The sequence below is a fragment of the Papio anubis genome, chromosome 14 (assembly GCF_008728515.1).
Source record: "Papio anubis isolate 15944 chromosome 14, Panubis1.0, whole genome shotgun sequence".
In the NCBI taxonomy this organism is placed as follows: domain Eukaryota; kingdom Metazoa; phylum Chordata; class Mammalia; order Primates; family Cercopithecidae; genus Papio; species Papio anubis.
Window position 1 is genome coordinate 1,877,923 of NC_044989.1, and position 25,870 is coordinate 1,903,792.

General features: G+C 44.7%; 1 protein-coding gene across 15 annotated transcripts in view; it reads right to left on the minus strand.

Moving 5' to 3' along the window:
* MYT1L (myelin transcription factor 1 like) overlaps window positions 1–25,870 on the minus strand; it is a 226,461-nt gene that overhangs the window by 185,005 nt on the left and 15,586 nt on the right. For 3 of the 15 annotated variants that reach the window (XM_017947241.3, XM_017947242.3, XM_017947248.3), the window contains exons 1-4: window positions 22,819–25,163; window positions 2,657–2,711; window positions 2,451–2,484; window positions 2,098–2,160 (exon numbers count right to left, since the gene is read on the minus strand). In XM_017947241.3, the coding sequence (XP_017802730.1) occupies window positions 2,098–2,160; window positions 2,451–2,484; window positions 2,657–2,711 (152 nt within the window). In that variant the 5' untranslated portion in view covers window positions 22,819–25,163. Of the gene's footprint in view, window positions 1–2,097; window positions 2,161–2,450; window positions 2,485–2,656; window positions 2,712–22,818; window positions 25,170–25,870 lie in introns of those variants that run through there. The other 12 variants (XM_017947243.3, XM_017947240.3, XM_017947250.3 and 9 more) reach the window with 9 other exon arrangements.

Below are 25,870 nucleotides of genomic sequence, written 5' to 3' on the forward strand. Positions count from 1 at the left end.
TCTCCGGAAGAAGACAAAGCCCAACTTGTTTTCAAATCAAACTCTAGGGAGCATTTCTTAAGCAGGGAAAGAGGTCTCAGGAACAGATCCATACACATATTACATGGGACACATCCATTCATTTTGCAGTGGAATGCACCTTGGTTAAGGATAGGAATGTTTCAAATTATTTGGAAACATCATGATTTTTCCTGCAAAATGATGGCTATAAAATTAAATGTAGCTCACACCTCTTTACAACTTTTTATAATTGTACATTTAAAAATAAGTAAAAGAGGATATTTGAATTGTTTGTAACACAAAGGATAAATGCTGGAAGGGATGAAGATTCCATCTTTCATGATGTGATTACTTCACATTGTTTGCCTGTATCAAAATAGCTCATATACCCCCTAAGTATATACACCTATTATGTACACATAAAAATTAGAATAAAAAATTTTTAAAAACTTTTTAGCCAAATTTAATTTTTTTTTTTTTTTTTTTTTTTTGAGACGGAGTCTCGCTCTGTCACCCAGGCTGGAGTGCAGTGGCCGGATCTCGGCTCACTGCAAGCTCCACCTCCCAGGTTCTCCTGCCTCAGCCTGCTGAGTAGCTGGGACTACAGGTGCCCGCCACCTTGCCTGGCTAGTTTTATTTTTGCCAAATTTAATTTTTATATAACAGTGTGATAAAGTTTAACTACTGACTAATGAACAGATGATTAGGGGAAAACGAATTTTTCTCATCGGTGACTAACTTCTTTTGAAAACATAAACAATGCAGTGTTTTAGACTTTTAGATTAAGTGCTGACATATATATTTCTTCATAAAATAATACTTTACTTATTTCAATTATGTAATTCAATAATTTACTATTTTATACAATAACAATCATAATATAATTGACTAAATTTAATCATTGAAATTGCAAAATTATCTGAAACATAGCCCACAATTCCTTTGGTTTGTAACAGAGAAGTCAGACAATCGTTTAATGAGGGGCGCTCATTAGACACTCCTGCCTCCACAAATGCTAGCATGGGGATTTGGGAGTAGTTTGTAATTTTTCTTTTGATTTTACTAAAGAACAATCAAAATAATTGCTTGATGTCACTCATAATGTTTCACTAACAAGGAAACGAAATGCAAGGCCGTGAGGGGAGGCCTCCCAGATATGCTGCAGATGCACCTGCTTTAGAATCAGTTTTGTGACCTGGGTCTGCTCACGGAGGGTTTGTGAGGCTGGAATGACCTTGGTCTTTGCAACCCAATTTGTAAAAGTAAAGCTAAAAACATATTTTAGCCTGTGAACTCTTTTACCTCATCATACTTGAAACCTTTCTATTGAAAGACACGTCTTCATGAATAGCATGGGGAAAAAAACGCTTACCAGAAAAACATCTAAAGGACTGATGTGTACCTGAAAGTCAGCCACGGGCATGTAACATATAATTCTGTCATGATCCATTTTGAGCAAAATCATCACCTTCCCCCTTAGTTTCTAAAGGTTTTCCACACCCATCCCTGCCGCACACCTGAAATGCCAGTATTTACAAGATAAATGTAATCACTGCAGTCCCCAAGTCTTGCAAGCTTGATCTGCCCTGACCTTCACTTGACCTGACCTCACCCTGCAGCCGTCCAGATGTAAGAATGGGCTTAGTTTCCCAGGATGAACCTCGTTAAATGGTGGAAATGGAGTCTACAGAGAGGTCAGAAGGTCACATTTTAATTGACCGTTCATTGTTTACCATCCTGCCGCTCCCAGAATGAGGAAGTGAGGAAGGAGAAACAGGGCTCCTCGGTAAGCAGTGGGAGGCTCTCAGGGGGCCATGTGCTGAGCACCACAGATGCAGATGGGAAATGAGTTTAAGGCTGGCCTGAATTTGTGTCATCCTAAGGAAGGTCACCTATTCTGCCCACGAGATAGAACGGCTTATGTTTAACCCAGAACCCCTTCAAGAGACAAAGACTGAGTTCCAGTGAGAGAAGAGAAAGCAAGCGTAACGTGTATTGCTTTCCAGCAACACCTGCCCACACATTTCATCATTAGGACGAGGTCCCCAAATAAGTCACTTTAGGCAGCACATTGTGGAAAAAAAATGCAGGCATTACCTTCTGTGTCTTGCATATTTGCCACTGACATGACCACTGCCGTCACAGCCAGGGGTGGGACAGCTGCAACAGGAAAGAACGGATTACACGGTGCCGCAGGCAGGCGGGTGAGACGGAAAGCTTCCGTGGCAGCAGAGAGGAGGGCGGCCCGGACAGAGGAGAGAAATCACACAATCCAAAGGAGGGGGCAATTCAGGGAGGCTTTTTACGAGCAAGTCTTGGGGGAATAAATTTCATCAGTGCAGCGGGGTGTGAGCAGGCCACCCATGAGCTCGAAAGTGCAGTGTGCCCATTAGAAGGCGTGAATTTTCCAAACTGCGAATGGGGATGCATTTTACCCACATGGCACTAACCTGAACAGCTCTTGTATGGCTGGTTCCACGGGAACTGCAGAGAGATGGAAATAGATAACAATTTACCATCCATCACAAGCACCCCTCTTCCACAGAAAATTACCAAAAGGGTGGCATGAAAGTGGGGTCAGAGTGAATCGACCTCGGTTCCGCAGGACGAAGGTGACCCTGAGCTGGCCTCAGGAGGCAGGGAAGCGCGGACGTACCTCGAACCCCTTTGGACCGCGTGCGATGCCGCTTCTCCTCGGTGTCCACCTCCATCTGGGGATAGATTAGCAGCAGTCAATGTGCTTATCCGGCCTGTGCTGGCCAGCCCTGTAGGGGTGGCTCGCTCTCCCTGGCATTCTATTGATGAGGCTTTAATCCTGTTTCATTCCGTGAAGGGAAGCCCTCTACAAGGGCAGGGGGTGGGTAAGACCGGGGTCAGGCAATCTAAATGTATTATTCAAACAATTATAAACAGAGGGATTCAATGTAGGGAACATTGAGTCAGGAGGCCCTTGCCCTCTATAATGGGGTAAATTTTGATGAATCTTGAAGTACCATCTATTTACTCTCTTTTCAAGAATTTGATGGAGGCATATCTGTGTGCTTCTGAGTTGTAATTTGTACCAAGAATATAACAGCCATTAGGTTTACAAGAAGGTAAATATATATATTATATATATGTATTTTTATATATCTTATGTATATATAAAACATATATTTATATATAACATATATTTTGTGTGTATATATATAAACCTTTCAGTTATAAGAATCTAAATATTATATAAACATTATATATAACATATACATTATATTTATATATACACATGCATATTTTATATGTATATAATATTTAGATTCTCCTTGTAACTGAAAGGTTTAATCTGATTAAGCGGTTAAGACAAGAGGCTGTAGGTATAGTGGAAGAACATGTTTTACCACGAGGATATTGTTTAGTTCCTGGAATGCAACTATCCTCCACATTTATCTCAATTGCTAGGTTTCTTTTGAGGCATCTAGACCTTCCACTCATAGGAACTAACACATCTTATACTTGAGACATTACAGATGCTTTTATATTACTTTGTGGGATCTTCACAACAATTTTGTAAGGAAAGTATTTTTATTACACCTATTTAATACACAAGAAAACTAAAATTCAGACCACCTGAGTTAAAACCAAGATCATTTGAGTAGAAGGTTTTGGAGTAGGAACCAAAAAATCACATATCTGCCTATGCTCCCTCTAAGCCTCAGGAGCATGCTGTTGCATGGCAAATACATGTGAGTACATTAGTTCAGCAAATATTCCCACAGTACGTCAAGTGTCTGCACATGGCAAACTGGAGAGCAGAAGAACTCTACTCAAGCCGACGGGGAGTTAAGAAGAGACAAGCAGTAGAAGCTGGCCAGAGCCCCACTGAACGGCCTCTACACCGGCTCACAGGGTACACCACAGCCACTTCCTCCATGGTTTAGAGGAAGAACATTGGAACTGAGTGAAGACGACCCATTAGATGCCTGTGGCGCTATTCGATGCACACTCCAGAAAAGAACAGGGTAGACCTGCCGCTAAAATAAACTACAGCACTAGCAAGGCACGACTCAACAGATACAATACGAACGGCATCAGAAGTCCATATGGACAGTGCCTGATTTAATGTTTATATCAACTAACCAGCAGCTATTTATTGATGAATACTTTGGCTAAGTATTATGGTATCACGGGATAAAAACATACATATAATACAAACATAAGCTCATTTAATTAGCTTAAAAATCTCTTAATGGGCTATATCTATGAACAGATATAACGATGTGCCAGATTTAACATCAAAACAAAAACTTCAGCAAAGGAGGAGCCAATGGAAAGTGGAAGCCGAGGAAAGATGCTCGGGGAAAGCTGTGATCCATGAGAATTGTTTGTGTAGGTGTGAAAGGAAGGAAAAGAGACTGTCTCTATGACTTGTATCTAGAGGCTTGATATCCAGTTATTGAGTGAATGAATGAATGAATGAATGAATGAGTCCATTTGCTGGGAATGCTGCAGGTCAAGGAGGTGCCTGAGGTGGAATGTTGGAAAGACAACACTGGATGGCGCAAACGACAGGCCTGAGCCAGGGCCGTGTGCAGAGGTGGAAGGGATGTCCCGGGAGGCCCCGCTGGTCCAGCTGAATAGACAGCTGCTGGCCTTTCCTGAGCATGGGGAGGACGAGTTGCAAATATGTTTTAGGAAAAAACAAGTTAGTGGCAGCTTGAGAGAGGGCATGGAGGGGGCAGGCAGTGCAGTTGGGAGCAAGCTGGGAGGAGACCAGCAGTCGCCTAAGAAGAAAGGGCTTGGGCAGTGGCCTCAACAGCATCTGTGGCTTAGTCCCATCATCAGTCAATTCGGGAACATAGTTGTCTGGGAAAGAAAGAAATGGGTTTAAAAAGCTTTCTGATGGAAGAATTCACACAACACAATGGCTTATCAGGCAGCTTTTGGGTTTTCTGTCCTTTCCTATGACTTGAAGATATGCCTGGGATATGAAACTCTGACTGTGGCCACATTACGTGGATTTGACATTTAAATAAATAGCACCCCGAGTAACACATTGATGCTCTGAAATTGCTATTCAACATGAAAATACTTCAAAACACCAGAAAATTCTAGCAAAGGGATGTAGGGCCAAAGTGACATGAGGCAGAGATGAACTAAGAGTCAAGAAGCCTAAAGTGATGGCGAAAACGCCATTCACATCCACGAGAAACGGTGTTTCCCGGGGTCCCCCGCCCTTGTCACAGGCCATTCACATCCATGAGAAAAGGCGTTTTCCAGGGTCCCCCGCCCTTGTCACAGGACTGGGGATGCAGAGATAATGGGGTAAAATCGTATTCTTTAAAGAATTCAAAATTGAATTAAAACGTTTAATGAAGGCCTACACGTTGAGAAACATTCTCCAGGGGCTGTGGTGGAAGCTTGGATGAGGCTTCCATTGGATTCCATGGATTCCATTCCATCATTCCATCGGACGAGGATTAGGAAGAAGAAAGAGAAATTTCCTGGAGAAACTGATATTTGGGCTGAATTTTAAAGGTTAATTGGATGTTTCATTCTGGTTTAGTCTTGGGAGGGTGTATGTGTCCAGGAATTTATCCATTTCTTCTAGATTTTCTAGTTTATTTGCATAGAAGTATTTATAGTATTCTCTGATGGTAGTTTGTATTTCTATGGAATCGGTGGTGATATCCCCTTTATCATTTTTTATTGCATCTATTTGATTCTTCTCTCTTTTCTTCTTTATTAGTCTTGCTAGCAGTCTATCTATTGATCTTTTCAAAAAACCAGCTCCTGGATGAAGTTGAATCCCTGAATAGACCAATAACAGGCTCTGAAATTGAGGCAATAATTAATAGCCTACCAACCAAAAAAAGGCCAGGACCAGACAGATTCACAGCTGAATCAGAGGTACAAATGTCAGAGGTACAAAGAGGAGCTGGTACCATTCCTTCCGAAACTATTCCAAATAATAACAAAGATGGAATCCTTTTCTCTAACTCATTTTATGAGGCCAGCATCATCCTGATACCACAGCCTGGCAGAGACACAACAAAAAAAGAGAATTTTAGACCAATATCCCTGATGAACATCGATGTGAAATCCTCAATAAAATACTGGCAAACCGAATCCAGCAGCATGTTACAAAGCTTATCCACCACATACTCAAATCAATAAACATGATCCATCACATAAACAGAACCAAAGACAAAAACCACATGATTATCTCAACAGATGCAGAAAAGGCCTTTGACAAAATTCAACAGCACTTCATGCTAAAAGTTCTCAATAAACTAGGTGTTGATGTGACGTATCTCAAAACAATAAGAGCTATTTATGACAAACCCACAGCCAATATCATACTGAATGGGCAAAAACTGGAAGCATTCCCTTTGAAAACTGGCATAAGACAGGGATGCCCTCACTCACCACTCCTATTCAACATAGTGTTGGAAGTTCTGGCCAGGGCAATCAGGCAAGAGAAAGAAATAAAGGGTATTCAATTAGGAAAAGAGAAAGTCAAATTGTCCCTGTTTGCAGATGACACGATTGTATATTTAGAAAACCCCATCGTCTCAGCCCAAACTCTCCTTAAGCTTATAAGCAACTTCAGTGAAGTCTCAGAATACAAAATCAATGTGCAAAAATCACAAGCATTCTTACACACCAATAACAGAAAAACAGAGAGCCAAACCATGAGTGAACTCCCATTCACAACTGCTTCAAAGAGAATAAAATACCTAGGAATCCAGATTACAAGCGATGTGAAGGACCTCTTCAAGGAGAACTACAAACCACTGCTCAATGAAATAAGAGGACACAAACAAATGGAAGAACATTCCATGCTCATGGATAGGAAGAATCAATATCATGAACATGGCCATACTGCCCAAGGTAATTTAAGATTCTATGCCATCCCCATCAAGCTACCAATGACTTTCTTAACAGAATTGGAAAAAAACTACTTTAAAGTTCACATGGAACCAAAAAGAGCCCGCATTGCCAAGACAATCCTAAGCAAAAAGAACAAAGCTGGAGGCATCATGCTACCTGACTTCAAACTGTACTACAAGGCTACAGTAACCAACACAGCATCGTACTGGTACCAAAACAGAGATACAGACCAATGGAACAGACCAGAGGCCTCAGAAATAATACCACACATCTACAACCATCTGATCTTTGACAAACCTGACAAAAAGAAGAAATGAGGCCGGGCGCGGTGGCTCACGCCTGTAATCCCAGCACTTTGGGGGCCGAGGCGGGCGGATCACAAGGTCAGGAGATCGAGACCACGGTGAAACCCCGTCTCTACTAAAAAAAATACAAAAAATTAGCCGGGCGCGGTTGTGGGCGCCTGTAGTCCCAGCTACTCGGGAGGCTGAGGCAGGAGAATGGCGGGAACCCGGGAGGCGGAGCTTGCAGTGAGCTGAGATCGCGCCACTGCACTCCAGCCTGGGCGACAGAGCGAGACTCCGTCTCAAAAAAAAAAAAAAAAAAGAAGAAATGGGGAAAGGAATCCCTATTTAATAAATGGTGCTGGGAAAACTGGCTAACTATATGTAGAAAGCTGAAACTGCATCCCTTCCTTACATTTTATACAAAAATTAATTCAAGATGGATTAAAGACTTAAATGTTAGGCCTAACCTAGGCGATACCATTCAGGACATAAGCATGGGCAAGGACTTCATGACTAAAACACCAAAAGAAATGGCAACAAAAGCCAAAATAGAAAAATGGGATCTAATTAAACTAAAGAGCTTCTGCACAGCAAAAGAAACTACCATCAGAGTGAACAGGCAACCTACAGAATGGGAGAAAATTTTTGCAATCTACCCATCTGGCAAAGGGCTAATATCCAGAATCTACAAAGAACTTAAACAAATTTACAAGAAAAAATCAAACAACCCCATCAAAAAGTGTACGAAGAGACACTTCTCAAAGAAGACATTTATGCGACCAACAGACACATGAAAAAATGCTCATCATCACTGGCCATCAGAGAAATGCAAATCAAAACCACAATGAGATACCATCTCACACCAGTTAAAATGGCGATCATTAAAAAGTCAGGAAAAAACAGATGCTGGAGAGGATGTGGAGAAATAGGAACACTTTTACACTGTTGGTGGGAGTGTAAACTAGTTCAACCATTGTGGAAGACAGTGTGTTGATTCCTTAAGGATCTAGAACTAGAAATACCATTTGACCCAGCCATCCCATTACTGGGTAAATACCCAAAGGATTATAAATCTTGCTACTATAAAGACCATGCACACGTATATTTAATGCCGCACTATTCACAATAGCAAAGACTTGGAACCAACCCAAATATCCATCAATGATAGACTGGGTTAAGAAAATGTGGCACATATACACCATGGAATACTATGCAGCCATAAAGAAGGATGAGTTCACGTCCTTTGTAGGGACATGGATGAAGCTGGAAACCATCATTTTGAGCAAACTATCGCAAGGACAGAAAACCAAACATCACATGTTCTCACTCATAGGTGGGAATTGAACAATGAGAACAGTTGGATACAGGGTGGGGAACATCACACACCAGGGCCTGTCATGGGGTGTGGGGAGCGGGTAGGGACAGCATTAAGAGAAATATCTAATGTAAATGACAAGTTAATGGGTGCGGCACACCAACATGGCACATGTATACGTATGTAACAAACCTGCATGTTGTGCACATGTACCCGAGAACTTAAAGTTTATATGTGTGTGTGTATATATATATTGTGTGTGTGTATATATGTGTATACATATATACACACACACACATATAAAAATTGAATGTTTCAGGTTAAAAAGAAAAACTGTGGTGAGCGTGTTCCTCACAGTGGGAACAGGATGTGCAAAGACCCGAAGGCTTGGAGAGACCAGTGTGTTCCAGGAGAGACAAAGCTGGGGCTGAGGTGGGAGAGACACACTCTGAGCTTGGCTATGAGCTCCCTTCAGGAGGGCACAGACTTCTCAAAGCTTCTAGCAGAACAGGGGCCAGCCACACTCAGCGATCACCTGGCTTGCTTACCCTTATCCAGCATCTCGTGAATAAACCCGCATTTATGATTTCTCTGGCTGTAGTTTAGGGAAGAACCTGTGAGCAAAACTGCAGTAAAGCTAGTTTTCCTTTGTGGGCATTAAATCGAAAAACTTGGCCTTATCAGTTAACTGCTCACATGGTTGGATAAGGATAAGAATTGTTTTATTTTTATAATTAAATTCTTCATCCTTTCAGTATTTTTTATGCATATAGAGGCAACCTTATTTTTTTTCCAGTCAGATAGCAGTTTTTCTACTAATCAGTTATTAAATAAATCATATTCCCTCCCTACACTAAAATATTTCTCTTGCCGAATGTGAAATTCCTACCACAGTTGGGTCTATGATCAGACTCTCTGTTCCCTCCTCTGTTGGTTTCTTCCAGCGTGAATGCTGTTTGGATTACGGTGGCTCTGCAGTGTGTTTTCCTCTGCTGAACAAGGCCCCTTGCTATGAGCATTACAGGAGATAATTTATGAAAGATGCCGAGCACAGCACCCCACATGGAGCAGACGCTGAACAGATGGGGGCTCCCCTTTCTTTCCCTTTCAGCCAATGAAACCCAAATCTGAAGAGTTTCAAAAACTGTTTTAAATTTTACATTTACATAGCTGTTTAATAAGTGCCAACTACCAGCAAGGTTCAGATTAAGCAGAAAGCATAAAACGCATAGTCTGAAATGCCAGGAGGTTTTCATTTTCTAATGCGTGCACCTGATGGTGTGTGGTCCTAAGGCAGCTGGCCCTTGCCAGCGCTCTCGCAATGTGTTGCTTCAGGACTCCCCAGCCCCGCCATTCTGCCCTTCCCGTCTCTCCTACCCTCCTGAAAAGAACGCTTGGGCTTGCTTCCACCCAGGGCCTGCCCACCCCTGGCGACTGTCATTGGCAGCCTCAGGTGTTTAAACTGTTCATTTGAATTCATTCTTCTGGTGGTCCCAGGGCCGGAAGTGCGAGCTTCACTTAGTGAACCCGTGAACAACTCAGTAGGGTTTTCTAAGACATCAGCTCTGATTTTCCTTGGAACTGGAGAAAGTTCACCTCAGTTATCACTGCTTGGGTTTCTGATTACCTCTCCAGTAATTTACATTTAGAAAATCACCCGTAAAACTCCACCTAAGCAGTAGTTCTTTTATTTTGAAGTCTAATATTTATTTTTAAAATAAGGATGTTTTCTAAGCAGATTTAAAATGTTTTATGTGTAAAGAAAAGTCTTGAATTTAAGGAATCTATTTTCAGGCAATAAAGCTTTCAGGAGGGATTCATGAAGCGAGAGCAGGTGAATTATTTCCTAATATGAAAACTTTACATTTGGACTCAGGATTTATTTTATTACTATGATCTTCCTTCTCTTCCTTCCAATAAAAGGGATGCTTTCCTCAAGTTGAGCCTCAGTGAAGAGATTATAATGTATATATATTTGATACCTATATTTAGGGACAGGGTATCACTTTGTCACCCAGGCTGGAGTACAGTGGCACAATCATAGCTCGCTGCAGCCTTGGATTCCACTTCCACAGTGGCTGGACTGCAGGCGTGTGCCACCATGCCTGGCTAATCTTTTCAATTATTTGTAGAGCCAGGGTTTCACTATGTTCCCCAGGCTGGTCTTGAACTCCTGGACTCAAGTGATCCTATTGCCTCCGACTTCCAAAGTTCTGGGATCCCTGGTGTGAGCCATGGTACCTGGCTAAGAACTAATATTTTAAATGCATGAAAATTTCACAAATTCAGTAAAATTCCTTGGAGTCCTCATCTGCTGCTTTCTGATGTCAAGTACCACATCAGGCCACAACTGTGAATCCATGACGGGTTCACTTTGGGTCCCAGGCCTGCCAGAGACCAGCAAGGTCCCCCCAGCCCGAGTCTCTAGCCGCAGGGACCTGATCTCCCCACCCCACAGAGTTCTCTTGCAGGAACAGGCATGGGGGCTTGGATTGCAGGCGGCTTCCACTTCGACACCAAACCTGAGCTCCAGGCCTCCCTCCCTGCCACAGTCACTCCTCCACTATCCAGGAAGCAGTTTCCATTTTGCCAGCCAGCCGGACCCTGCCTTTCAGCTCCTGCTGCTCAATTCGCTTGGTCAATTCTTTGCTTGTCAGCACCATCAAGAAGAGGAGATGGGAGGGAGGGCAGGAGCCAGAGGTCAGTCCTAGCCTCTGTGAGGGGTAAGGAAGGCTTGGGGAAGGAATGTTGAAGAGAAACTGGAAGTCCTGGCAGAAGGCAGTGCAGTTGTGCACGTCTAGCCATATCCAGGTGTTTTCCCAAGAGCACTTCTTCCCAGGAATTACTCTCTCCAAGGCAGCTGGGAGCTGGTCAGCCTTTTACAACCCTATGTCATAGAAAATACCTCCACGTCTCAATTTGGACTCCAGCAAATTTGGGCTCCTAAAAATACATCTATGAAGATTAGCAAGAATCAGAACATATTTTCTAGTCATCCTTGAAAAATGTTTGAATGGAGAATGACAACAATTAAAAATTGTTTTCCAAACTATGACAATATTTCCTGCTTTTTAGTGAAATTAATGTAGTGTAAATACATTAATATTTGGAATTCATTATCTGATATTCATATTTTGAAAGGACAGCATTTTATCAGGTCACAAAAGAGTTAGAAAACATAAGTAGGTTTATAGTTCATTACATCATGGTTTATAATTTTTAAATTTCCATTGTTCAACTTCATAGGATACAAAGGAGAAAATTAGGCATATAAAACAGGAAAAAGAGGCTTGGTTTGTCTGCTCCTAATTTTTCCTTTTCCTTCTTTCCATTTTTTTATTGATGCAGATGGCAATTAGTGAAGCCATCGTCTTGAGGAAAGAGATCCGCATTCCTGGATCTGTCCCTTTCACCCCATCACTGTGTACAATGTGTGTGCCTGTTTGGTCCGGCAAGGTTGATGCCAACAAAGCCAAGAGAAATTAAAATGAGAAAATAAAAATTATCTTGGCGAAACAAGTGAAGATACAGCTAATACTTACATGGTACCTGCCACTCTGTGTGCTGACCCTCACAGTCTCTAGGGTGAGACAACGTAAAACTATTCCTCTGTACTCAGAAATCAAGATGATTTTGTAGGTTAGCACTTTTTAGAAAATGAAAGAAAACATTGGAAATAGCATATTTGAGGTTCACTTGAATGAGATTTGAAAGCTAATTGTTTTATGAACTGGTCAATGAGTATTTAGTAAGCTTTAAATAGGTGGCATACAAGAACGTTTTAGGAAGATATTCTAAAACATGACCTTGAGCTAAACTGAAACAGAAAAAGCATCCCTCCCCCATTCTTTGGTTACGAATTCCCTTAAAGTACTAAAGAGGTTTACAAATGTGTATAAAATCAAAATGAGTTTTGACTCTAACATGTCTTAGTCTTTCTCCTGATTCCAGTCACTAACGATCAGCCTCTGCTAATCGCTTCTCAGGTAGAAGTTCTGGAGGGCACCAGTTGGGAACTGATATTCAGCTACAAGTGAGGGAAACATACAGCAGGTGTTAGAAACCTATGCGTGGCTGTGCTCTTGCTTTGGCCTGGAGGAACCTCTGGAAGACTCCTTCCCACCACTGGGAGGTTCTGGGCATGCCTCTCCACGGACAGGGAGTGGCTTGAGCCTGGTGGCCATGCCTTCAAAAGAATAGTTACAGATACGGAGCCTGCCAAATAATGTTTATACTGTTTCTTAGGGCAAGAAGCAGTCTGTGAGATACAGCTTTAAGGCCAAATTACTGGGACTTCTAGGACATTTGGGAAATGTCCTGGCATACATAGGATAGTTGAAATCAACACAGTCTTGGGAAATGTAGGCTGCAGGCTTTCTCTAATGGCTGGAGACGATAAAACTCAAGTGATACAGCAGCACACGTACTATCATGAAACCCTAAAAATAAATCCTTCTAAATGGCATCGTTTGAATGCTTAATAGACTTCTATGCCTAGTTTGAGACAAACACTTTAAAAATCATGCTACAAATCCTAACAAAAGAGCAATCAAAATGATGACAGGTTGCAATAAAGATGTCCTGTAATAGGCTCCCTAGAGGGGAGCTCCATCATCTTGACAGAACCAACTTGTGAGAGTGCCACCACCCGGGACAGCACTAATTCGAGCATGGCACTGAGGACACCACGCCAGCCTGCGCCTCAGTGGGTGCCCCCAGCCTCTCCCCCAGATCTGTGTGTGCTGTGGGAGCGCACAGCTGGGAGCTGGACCCAACAGAGGTGGGAAGACAGCCATACGAAGTGCACTCAGCCACTAGCCTTTTGAATACAGGAAAAGCAAGTTGTCAAAATATAGGATCCTATCTGTCAGGCAGGTGGACATCCTGATAGAAAAGTGCCTGGCCCCGGTAAGACGCCTGTAAATTTCAGTTAAATGAGTGAAGGGATAAACTAATTACAATGGACTAATGCATCTCTTGGTCAGCTACATTGTTAATAATTTTATTATAGTTTTTAAAAAATTCTTACAATACAAATAAAAAGTTTCAAAGAAATATCCACTCCACAGGCAGCCAGAGGATACCTATGCCTCTATTTCTACACAGATGGTGGGGATGCCGCGTCAATGGAATGCTGGTCAGGCTGCACGGGATCATTCAACGTTAAGCCGGAAGTCAGAAAGGGAACTTAAACGCGGCAAGGAGCCTTCACAGCTTCAAAGACAGCCACAGGGAATTTGCTCTGGGAAAGTCCTGGGATTGCCTGGCCCAAGAAGGGCTTCCTCAAATCCACGTTTGAGCCAGGAACCTAATGGAACATTTGAAACGTAACCAATCCTGAACCGAGCCTCAAAGGCTTTGAAGATGTTGACAGGGGAATCGAGGCAGTGGTGATGCTTTCACAAAATAATTTACATTTGATTGTATTCAAAAATGGATGACCGAGCAGTTCTAAATCCATGAAAAACGAGTCACCCAAGTTATGTCACATACGATACCAGCAGAGAAGCCCAAAAACACCCACGAGAAGAACTTTCGGGGAAGTGCTACGGGCCAGGGACAGAGAGGCCTCACTTCACTTTGGAGGCCTCATCTCCGGCCAAGTGGGTGGTCAGCTGCTGTGCAGGTGGTGGTGACCACGAAACACGGGGCTACCGTGAAGCTTTATTGTTCACGCTAAGAGCTGACACCTGATGAGCTGAAGTCTCTTTCGGGTGTAATGGTTGCATTTCCAGTCACAGCATGATATCTTCTTTTACATCAAGGAATGTCTGGGCAGGAAGGCACCCCTTCCAGAACTCCAGAGGAAACGTGAAGTCAGGTGCCCTTGGAGAATCTATTTTTATTGTTGGTGGTAAAATAGATGTTGTTTCAGTCCTGAGTGTAAAAACAAGATAATAAATCCTTATTTTCATTTTAAAATATGATCTTCTAAACTTGAATGTGTTTATGACTTCACCATTATTTTATCTTGCCAGGAAGCTCTGGGAGAAAATTCAAAGAATCAGAATTTTAGGACTGGGGGCACCTGAACGGTCTCACAGCCAGAGGCTCATACCCAGCCACAGAACTGTTCTATCGGGTTCTCAGTGTTGAACAAATTGGGCTAACATCTAAAAATCTCAAGGCTTTATCTCAAAACCTGGATTTCTGTGTTTTTTTGTTTTCTGGAAAAATATGATGATCTGGAAGCGTTGCTCTAAATTTCTCTTGGCCTCAGATGGCCGGAGTGGAGGTGCAGTGTTCCCATGGGAGGGGCAGCCAGTGTCCCCGTGGGAGTGGCAGCGTTCCTGTGGGAGGGGCATGTGCTACCCCACACCACAGGGCCCTGGAAAGCACATGCCCATTATTTCCTGGGCTTGTGCCTCCTGCCCACCTGCTTCAGGGGTTCACTTCTGCTGCTCTCCATCTGTTCCAAGCTGATTCTGAAGCTGGACCTAGCAACAGTGAGCTGAGGCTGCGTGGGGAATGCGGGTGCACCCTGGGTCCCCTGCTCTCTGCCCATGAGATGACTGAGTCCAGGGAAAGAGCAGACATTGAAGTCCCAGGGCTTCTGGAGCATCCTGGGGAAGCCAGACCTCGGTGGATGCTTTTGGGTTACGTAACTGTTACAGGAATGACATTCCCATGCTGGGCCTCAAGACTCAGAAAATGGCTCATTGGGACGTTCGTGGGTCCTGGGTAGATACTGGAACTGCGTGTGGCAAAGGTTCGGGATGTACCAGCTCCCCCTGAAGCTGTCCTCTAGCACCCGAGCTTTTGCTCAATGTTTAATAATTTATTTGCATTTCATTTCTGCTCTTGGAGTAATTTGTTCTTTAATCTCCCTGAAAGTTGCTCCAAACAAGTTTCCATAGACTTTGCACATGCCTTTAAAATAACTCTGGTCTTATCTTCATGTGCCCGTGAGGCCTCCACCCTCCCGCCAGCCCAGCTGCACCTCCGGGGTGTAGATATGCCACACTCCCACCTGTACCTCCCATTCCCGTGGAGTGCTGGGCACACAGCACGGCTGCCTGACCATGGTGGGTGGGTGGAAGGTGGGCCCTTGATGCTGTGTGGCTCCGAACATCTCTGCATGTGCTTTCTAGGGCCGTGTGGTGGGCAGCATCCTCCGCCTACTCTGCTGGCTCTCCGGATTTCAGTGCCTTCATATTCTCGAACTTCTCCTTGTCAGTGGCAGCCCCTTCACTGGATTGCTTCGGAGGACACTGTGGCCTGTGCACCGTGCGGGGCAACAGCAGCATACATGGGCATGACAGGGGCGACGGCTTGCAGTGCCAGTGCTGGCTCCACACACAAACCTGCTTATGCCGACATAGTCACCTCTATGAATCTGAGTATTTTCATGTGTAAAATCTCTACTTATCTCATTGGGTGGTGGAGAGGATTGAAAAAAAGAATCTTAGGCAAGAACCTTTTACAGAGCTTGGTGCATAGCAGATGCTGTCCAACTCTTGAGCTCAAGTGATCCACCCACATCAGCCTCCCAAAATGCAGTGATTACAGGCGTGAGCCACCACGCCTGGCTGGGTACATAGCAGATGCTGAGGAGACGCTTGGGGCTTTCTTCTCATTTCCATTTCTGGGTGTTGTAAGTTTTCCCAAAGGGATAAGAAACAAATGCTTGCAGAATCCATGTGACAGATAACTGCATGGTCCTTCTGAAGTAGGGGAAGATGAAGTCCTCTGGGTACTGTTGATTCCCTTCTCACAACACCAAATATCATATCAGCCTTTCATGTCCCTGAACTAGTACGCTGGTACTGTGGCCCCAGAGTACAGTCTCCAGGACTCCTACAGCCAAACATTTAGTTGCATTTTCAAAATCTAAAATGTGTGTGGGGCGGGGGGGGTGTGGGGTGAGGTGGGAATATAACTTTCTTTTCTAGATGAGAATATTTTTCTTGGACTCTTCACAGTCTCCCTTAATTCAACTAACTCTTTATTTCTAACAGGATCTGGACTCCTAAATTCCCTGTGCCAGGCAAGGGAGCAGCTGAGAGTGTCTTCTCAGGAGCCGCAGTCCTGAAACCTGGGGAACTGGATCACTCCTGAAGAGGCGGCTCTCTGCATGCCAGGAAAAACCCAGCCCAGGATCTGAGCCCGGCAATCTTGGGACAGAAGCAAGAGTGCATCGTGCATCTTCTCATTCTGCAGCCCCCAGCATGGCGCTGGGCACAGGGCAGTGGCTGGATAAATATTTGCTGAGTTGTACTAAATAAAAATACCAAGGTTTGATTAAGGATTGCATGAAGGTTGGACACACCTTCTTGACAATAAAGAAAGAATTTAGTTAAGAGTCACGGATGCTCTACGCAGGAAAGAAAAGGAGTAAAATAAAGGGAAGCATTTCCTACCTACAGGGGGAAACGTCATAAATATTAGGTAAGTAATGAAAATTCAAAAACCTTAGAATAGGGGCAGGGCGCGGTGGCTCAACCTGTAATCCCAACACTTTGGGAGGCCAAGGTAGGTGGATCACCTGAGGTCAGGAGTTTGAGACCAGCCAGGCTAACATGGTGAAACCCCATCTCTACTAAAAATACAAAAAAATAAGCTGGGCATGGTGGCGGGTGCCTGTAATCCCAGCTACTCTGGAGGCTGAGACAGGAGAATCGCGCGAACCTGGGAGGCAGGGGTTGCAGTGATCTGACATCGTGCCTCCAGCCTGGGCAGCAGGAGTGAAACTCTGTCTCAAAAAACCCAACAACAACAACAACAACAACAACAACAAAAAACCACTTAGACTAAGGATAATTTTAAAGGCTGGTAGTTTGTGCTTTTTTCAGACAACTATAGTGTGAAATAAAAATCATCTCAGGTCTTTTAGCACCTGTAAAATCAGTGTCTTGCAGGATAAACGGTATGGTCAAGGGACACAGTTCTGATCTAGGAGGTGTGGCCGATGCTCCCCATTCCTGGGCAGACGCCGTCTCCTGTGGGAACTCACAGCTCTCCCTTGCAACCTGCATTTCCCATCTTGTCCCCTCTCAGGTAGCAACCTTGCCATTCTCTTTATAAGGAAGAGCAGAGGAGCCATTGAAGCCAGCCCCTCCGCTGGTCTCATCTACGTCTCTCATTCAATATCCCTTTCCAGCCTGCCTCCGAGTAAGAAGTTTCCATTCGAATCTCTGCTCGCTGCCAGGAATCGTGGGACCAAATCACAGGGTGGATCCAGGGCTCCTGTTGGACCCCACCCATGCTTCCACATCAGCCCCTGCTGCTGCCGCCCCCTCTTGTGAGGGTCTTGCTATGTATTTTTCTTTTCCTTTTCTTTTTGGAGACGGGTTCTTGCTCTGCTACTCTGGCTGGAGTGCAGTGACATGATCATGGCTCACGGAAGCCTCGAACCTCCTAGACTCAAGTGACCTTTCCACCTCAGCCCCCGAGCACCTGGGATTACAGATGCTCACCATGTCTGGCTAATTTGTGTACTTTTTGTAGAGATGGGGTTTCACCATGTTGTCCAGGCTGGTCTCAAACTCCTGGCCTCAAGAGATCCTCTGCCTCAGCCTCCAGAAGTTCTGGGATTACCGGTGTGAGCCACTGCACCTGGCCTAGATCCTTTTCTTAAAGCGGACCTCTGAGGACCCACTCTCTCCCATCCTTTCCTGTGTCTGTCCATCCCTCTCGCCTGGTCCTCCTCCTGCTTTCCTTCAGCTCGGTCCCTTCCAACCTCCAACCCCGTGGTTAAGGGAAAGCCCCTAAATGAACTCTCCTTGCGGCCTCTGTCACATCAAATTCATTTTATGGCTTTCCCTTAACCACGCCCCTAATTCCTATCTCACCGTTAGGCACTGCTCTCTCCCGTCTCCTTCCTCCGCGTTTTGCAAATTTATTGATTAGACATCAGTTTCTCTGCACAGTTCACTGGCTGTAAGAGCTCGTGAGGTGGGGCTCATGACACCCCAGCGTCTGTCCACCTTCTCCATAGTTAGTTCCTGAATGTATGAGGTGGTTGTTCTTCCCTTCCAAAGTTTTAAAATAATACTTGGCTAGTTTTTCCCCCTTTCCCCTATCAAATAATTTATCACATTCTGGTTTTGGCTGTTGTCATTTTATCCCGTTTCCTCGCATCTGCCTGGATGCCACACCGGCCCATGCCGGATCCTACCAACAGGGAGCATTGCTGGAGTCCCCAGGTGTCCCCTCCTCCGCCTTCCTGTCCATCCCCGACGGCCCCCGCTGTGATGCCATCCGTCCAGGAATTCTCGGGCTTAAGAACCCAGAGTGGTTCTCTGCTGATTACCTCAAGTCTAGCAATAATGCCTCCTTTTCCTTACCTGCCTTTGCAAAATTTTGACTAAGACAGTGAAAGAGATCTGACTTAACCCACTCCATCTTGCTTCTAACATCCAAGCTGTCCTTGTTCATTCCTGGGCATAGGCTGAATTAACTTTGGGAGAAACTTAGTTTAAACAAAGAAGATAACAGCCCTTTCCCAAAGCTGACCTCCTTCTTGCCTGGGGACTACACTGCCCTCATAGAACTAACAGCAGCCATAGATTAAAAATTATGGTTTAGGAGTCATGCAGCTGGAGGCTACAAGATTCTGACCCTCCCTAAACTGCTCCTAAGATCAGTGCTTGGGATGCCTTGCAGAACCCGCACTGGGTGGATCAGCTGGCTCCACCCAGATCCATAAACTAGCCCATCTGTTCTTATGGCCCCACCCAGGAACTGACTGAGCTCAAGAAGACAGCTCTGCCTCCCTCTGATCTCATCGCTGACCCATCAGCACTCCTGGGTCACTGGCTTCCCCTACCAACCAAGTTATCCTTAAAAACTCTGCTCCTCCAATCTCGGGGAGACTGATGGGAGTAATAATAAAACTCCAGCCTCCCGCAGAGACGCCCTGAGTGAATTACTCTTTCTCTATTGCAATTCCCCTGTCTTGGTGAATCAGCTCTGTCTGGGCAGCAGGCAAAGTGAACCCCTTGGGCAGTTATATCATCGGTTGAAGTACAGACAGGCACACAGAGGTCCGCCAGGTGGGGACTGGGCAGCCGCTGCTGTCTCTCTTCCCACAGCCAATTTCCTTACTGGAGGAAACCAACCTTCACTCCACTCCACAATGGAATGAATAAACAGAGCAGGCTGTGTATTTATTATTTACAAAATCAGGCTCTGTTCACAAAACTTTTTTGTAACTTGCTATCTTTCACTTACAAAAAAATCACAGCCATCTCTCTAGGCTAATGTCTATCCTTTGAACTCATCTTTTTGAATGGCTGCATAGTATTCCTCAAAATATACTTACTATAATTTATCCAGCCAGTCCCCCAAGTTCCTTTACTAACAAGGCTTATGTTGTTTTATTTCACTACAAAAATAATTCACAAACATGATTACAGGTATTTTGTACATATTGATATTGTCACTTTACCATTAAAAAAGAAAACATTCTGGCCGGGCAAGGTGGCTCACGCCTGTAATCCCAGCACTTTGGGAGGCTGAGGCGGGCAGATCACGAGGTCAGGAAATCGAGACCATCCTGGTTAACACGGTGAAACCCTGACTCTACTAAAAACACAAAAAATTAGCCGGGCATGGTGGTGGGCACCTGTAGTCCCAGCTACTCAGGAGGCTGAGGCAGGAGAATGGAGTCAACTTAGGAGGCAAAGCTTGCAGTGAGCCAAGATCACTGGTCACCTTGAATTTTATTCCATCCTTGGCTTTGGTTGAGTAAAGCCATGTGTCTTGTCATTTCCCTGGCCCCCAGGGAGGCTAAGCATTCTTTCACGCCTTCCCCGTCTGCATCTCCTCTTCTGTGAAATTGTGATTCATATCCTTTCCCTGTTTTTCTTCTTTCTTTTCATGTTTTTCACATCGATTCGTAATAGCTCTCTGTACATTGCGGTGCTAACGCCTTCGCCCACCTTATCTGTTGCCAGTATTTTCTTCCAGCTTATTGTCGATACCGTTGTTATTTTTCCATTTTGCTGATGGTATTTTTTCCCACGTATACATAAACGTTTTCGGTAATTCAGTCATTTGAAAAGAATCCCAGTCTCCATGGCCTGTCTGTGACTTTCTCACTGAGGCTTGCATTTTGGGGTGAGTGGCCGCATCCCCCCATGGGCCCGTTCCTTCCCATGCCCTCACCAGGCTCAGCCCTGGTCTCATGCCCTGCTCCCTCCTCCCAGCGAGTCCTCCTGGGGACATCTGGCTTCCCCCCCACCCTGGCAGGCCGTGCTGCCTCCTGGTGATATTCAGAGGTGTCCGGTCCCTCCCTAATGAATGCCTGTCCCAGAGGATGTGTGGCTACAGTGCAAGTAAAAAAACAAGCTATCTCTTTTCGATAGCTACAAAACACACAAATGTAACGAAAGAGCTGCTTTTAGTAAGTAACAGACAGTGTTCTGTACTGCTGACCTACAGGGCTGCTTCCCAGACTCCATCTGGTTTATATCCAGCATTTTCTGTCTCTACTTCTCCCGAATTCAGATTTTAGAGATGTGGTAAAAAAAAAATTTAAAATCAAAAATTCAAATATGTTTTGCCATAGAAAAATATTACTAGAACTTCCCATTGTTGCAGGTATTTGAAATTATCTTAATGATTTTTCCAGTTTCCAAATTCTTTTTAATCCATTTTTAAAAATTACTCTACTTATTTTTTAGGGGGAGGAAAATACTAAAAGAATAAAGAACAGAAAACTTAGAGAATCCTGTGTCTACGAGTGATAGAATGTGGACTCTGTGACATACGTTAAATATTCACGGGGGTGGAAATATGTTGTTCCACAGAAAAGTGATAGAAACGAAAATGCTCTGAAGATTATTAAATGGGAAACATGAAGTTTAGAGACAGGGCATGGGCTTGGAATAGTTTTGTTTTTGTTTTTTCCTACTTACTGTGTCTCTTTAACTTTCAGGCCTCAATTTTACCATCTGCACGAACTATGCCACAGGAATGTCTTTCCCGTGTGTTCATGTGACAGTCGGTGGATGTGAACATTCTAGCACGTGTGGAAGAACCCGGAAAATGCACAGGGCTCCACACGCGTAAGGGGGTGCTGCCATGTGCCTGGTGCGGTAGCTGTGAGTTCACCAGACTGTCGTCCTCACTGTGCTCTCTTCCCGGGAGTACCCTTCTCCACGAGAGAAACGCACCACTAATATCACACTGCCCTCCAATCAAGTAGCAGGAATAGAAAAAAAAAAAAAGCATCAACAAGAGCATTCTAAATAATAGGAGAAAACCCTAAAAAAACCCTGCCTGTTGCAGAAGGAAAGAGGAAGTTCTAGAAAGGGTAGAAGAGAAGAGGAAGGAGTATTATGTTGTCAGCACAGCCGCTGTAGGGGGAGGACCAAAGGAAGCGAGCGGGTGGTCTCTCGCTGACCACTGCTGGGTAGTGGCTGAGCGTGAGCGAGGCCATCCCGTGTGGGGTCGGACCACAGAGGCTTTGTCCCCCGGTGATGGGCGTGGGACCAGCTGAGGCCGAAATCCCCGTCCCAGCCAACACTGCCTGGGCTTGGTGCTCCTTTCTCAAGGGGAGTCCCAGGAGAATGCGATAGGATTCTCAGAGCCGCTGCACTGGGCAGGTGCCAGGGAGGTGGGCAGTGCTTTGCCCAGGACTGCCCCAGGGGACAGAGGCAAGTGAACAGCTACAAGAGGGAGGAACAAAGCTGCTCTCTTTGTTTCTTAGAATCCAAGATGGGGTCAATTCAGCCATCAGAAAAGAAGATGTGACGGACATAAAAGAGGAGAGGGGGAAATCTGAAGGAATGGTTTAGAAGAAAAAGCCAAGATACCTTCCGAGGATGGAAAGTGGAAGAGGGAAGGGCCGGAGAGGCCGAGGTGGAGGAAGCGGTGTGCAGGCTGATTGTTTTGGCCACATAAGGAAGTGGTTTGTGGACAATGTGGTCTGGAACAGGCTAGCAAACCCAGGCTAGGAGATGTGAGTGCTGCTGTTTATTTAATTCTTTTCACACACGCAGAGAGCACACAACCTAACCGTCTACAGTGAGGGCCATCCTGCCTCAGTGCGGGCTGCACAGAACCGAGTGTAGACGGCCGCCTTTACCTAGTGAGTGAGGGCCGCCCTGCCTCAGTGCAGGCTGCACAGAACCGAGTGTAGACGGGCCGCCCTGCCTCAGTGCGGGCTGCACAGAACCGAGTGTAGACGGGCCGCCCTGCCTCAGTGTGGGCTGCACAGAACCGAGTGTAGACGGCCGCCTTTACCTAGTGAGTGAGGGCCGCCCTGCCTCAGTGCGGGCTGCACAGAACCCAGTGTAGACGGGCCGCCCTGCCTCAGTGCGGGCTGCACAGAACCTGAGGTAGACGTGGGCCGCCCTGCCTCAGTGCGGGCTGCACAGAACCGAGTGTAGCCGCCTTTACCTTACAGGAAGTCTTCTCTCCTAGGAATGGAGGCAGCGTGACTCCTGGCAGGACGCAGGCCCAGAGTCAGGGGCTCGCTCTAAGCTCTACTCCTGGTCCTCTCCAGCTTGTGACTATGGCAAAGTCACTTAATCTCTCTGTGCCTTGATTTCTCCATCTGCAAAATATGAAAAGCAACATGCAGCACCTCATGAATTCATCACCACCTTAGGAAGAGACATACACAGGGCGTCGTCCTCTTTGCAACTGTCAACACGCACACATCAGCTTCCTCCAGGAAACAAAAGTTCTCTTTCATGTCCGTGAACAACGCATTCCCCTTTACAGTTTATTCTCCTAGATTTGACACCTGCTGTTTGGACTGTGACCCTTGCCCAGGCTCCTGTGGGAGCAAGCCCCGGCTGGGAAGGTTTGTTCTCTGCCAGCTACGTCAGCTCTGCGCTCTGTGCTCTGTGCTCTGCGCTCTGTGCTCTGTGCTCTGCCTGAGACGGTTCCATGAGCTCCCAGTTCCTGTGGACCAGAAGCCCTGCACGCAGCCGTGTCCTCCCTCCTGCCCAGACTCGGGGTAGGCTCAGCCCGTGCGGCAGCATTGGAGGAGCTCCACACCAGGATTCCCACTGTCACCCTTATTCATTCTGTGATGTCTCCAGGGACTTCTGGGGTGAGAGGATCAGCCTAGTCTCCTTAAAATTGGTAGAACTTAAAACCTTACAAAACACTTTCTTACCCGTTATGTCATTTGGCCATCAATTGAACTTTATGTGAATTTTACGAATAAAGAAACTGATACTCAGAGAGGGTGAAATACATGCTCAGAACTCCCCAGTTAGTCAGAAGGAGAGAATAATTGGAACTGAATTATCTGTGTTAAGATCTAGTACAGTTCTTCCCACCGTGAATGAAGGCTGTCCCTACACATGCTCAGGAAGGACCTGCAGCGCTGAGATACAGGTCAGGGAATCTGAGTCTCGCCACTAGGTCCTAGGGGAGCCTTGGGTGGTGGCACTGGATAGCTGGCCCCTTATGATTTCCATTCCAAAGGATTCAGTGCTTCCTGCTCTCCAGGGTTGACAGGACTAAAACTCTCTGGGCTGTTTTGAACCTGAACAGGTCAAGTGAGCCGACAGCCCTGAGCCCCTGCAATGATGCAGCTTAATGCAGATAACCATCATGGAAGTGCCGTCCCACTTTCTATACAATTCCTCATTTGAGCAACAGGAAACCAGAGAGTGGAGTTAAATAAGAAACACAGGGAGTCATAATAGGGCCATTTTCCCAAGAATTCGCCAATCTTTTCCTTCGACCTGGAAACTAGCCCACCTCGTCCACTTCTGCTGACCATTAGGGACTGAGCCCCAAACCCTTCCCTGTGTACTTAATTTTCCCCAAAGAACAACTTCACCCACATACACAGTTAATAAGGGATGGAGCATGTATATCTTGTCAAGAACATAATGGTGGATATGAACCTCAGAAGGTTAAAAGTCCTGATTAGTGCCTTGAAAGAGAAAGGAATTAGACCAAATTGATCTTTTTTCTCTACTACATTATAGTTTAAAACAAAAGAACTTCTCTTACCCCTTTGGATATAATAACTCCCCTACACATTACCATGAACTCTGAACTATCTTACAGATCCTGTTATGCGAGACCCCAGGGCCCACACAATTCCTACGCGCCTTTGGATCTTATGTGCCTGCTCCTAGTGGTTAATATGGATTCACTGGAAAAACAAGAAAGAAAACGAAAGAAAAAGAGAAAGAAAATGTTTGCATTGCCCTGTGAAGATGGATTCTAACTGCTCAGACAACGCTGTACATGTGACTCAACCAACAAGCAAAATCTTTAATGGTTAAACAATTTTCAGTTAGCCAGAAAGCGGTTATAAAAGCACTACCACTTACTACTTCATGATTTGAGCATGTTGTTTTATAAGCATTAATTTCCTAGACTTTCAATGTCTGAATTAAATAATATATCAAAAATGTCTGGCTTATCATTAAATGCTCAATAAATGATAGTGGGCAGTGATATTAATATCGCTAGATACCGATTTATTAGTATACATTTTCAGTTTCTAATTTCTAACTGTGATGATCTAGACAAGCAGCAAAGGTTACATACAGAAAACTCTGGCTCCCAACATGTGAGTGTGACCAGTGAGTCTGCCCACCCCTGACTGAGGGCTGAGTCTCTGGGACTCTGCTAGACACGGCTAACGCAGTAGAAAACAGATGGGTAAGACATCGCTACATAAACTCAATGGAAGGTGGAGAGAAAGAATAGACAGAAGCTGGAATGGACATAGTTGCAATCTTAAATATGTAGAAAAATAATTTACTTTGGGTGTAAAGACAAATGGAAAGTATGAAAGAACAGAAAATTTAAAAATATAAAAATGTATTTTTGGGTAAAAAAGAAATTCCATGGCCATCTTTAAATTTACCACCTTTGGGGTCAATAAATGAGAAAAATCTATTAAAAGAAAAAAATTAAAATGAGTTAATACATTGGCAACATGCTCAGTTTTCATGCTGTGTCATATGTGGGGTGTTTGTTTTTTTTAGTAAATTATTTTATAAAGCTATAGTTATTTTAAAAAGCATTTTGCAATCAGCTAATGTCAATGGAATATTGGTAATAATATCAAGAAACATACATATGACTAGCTCATATCTAAAAATTAAACAGTTATTAATGAATGACAAGCAAACTATGCTACAATTCATATTCATAGTATAAATTGAAATGGGTGTGAGGTTTTATTAAAGTTGTCATACAAAGCACGTTCATTTGTGGGATTTTATGAACAATAACCTTATGCTAGACAATGCTCCTTGAAGAGCCAACAGAACAAGGAATAATGATGAGATGGAAGAAGTTCCCTGCCTGAAATCCGTCCACGTTATTCTCATCAGAAGGTGGCTGCACATGACTCCAGAACAAAGTACTGCACAAAACCCAAGCTCCCCTCCCTGGGCAGGAGCAGGGCAGCGAGTCTGTCCCCCCAGCCTCTGCGGCCACCACTGGTGCACAGAGTCCTGTCCCAGGG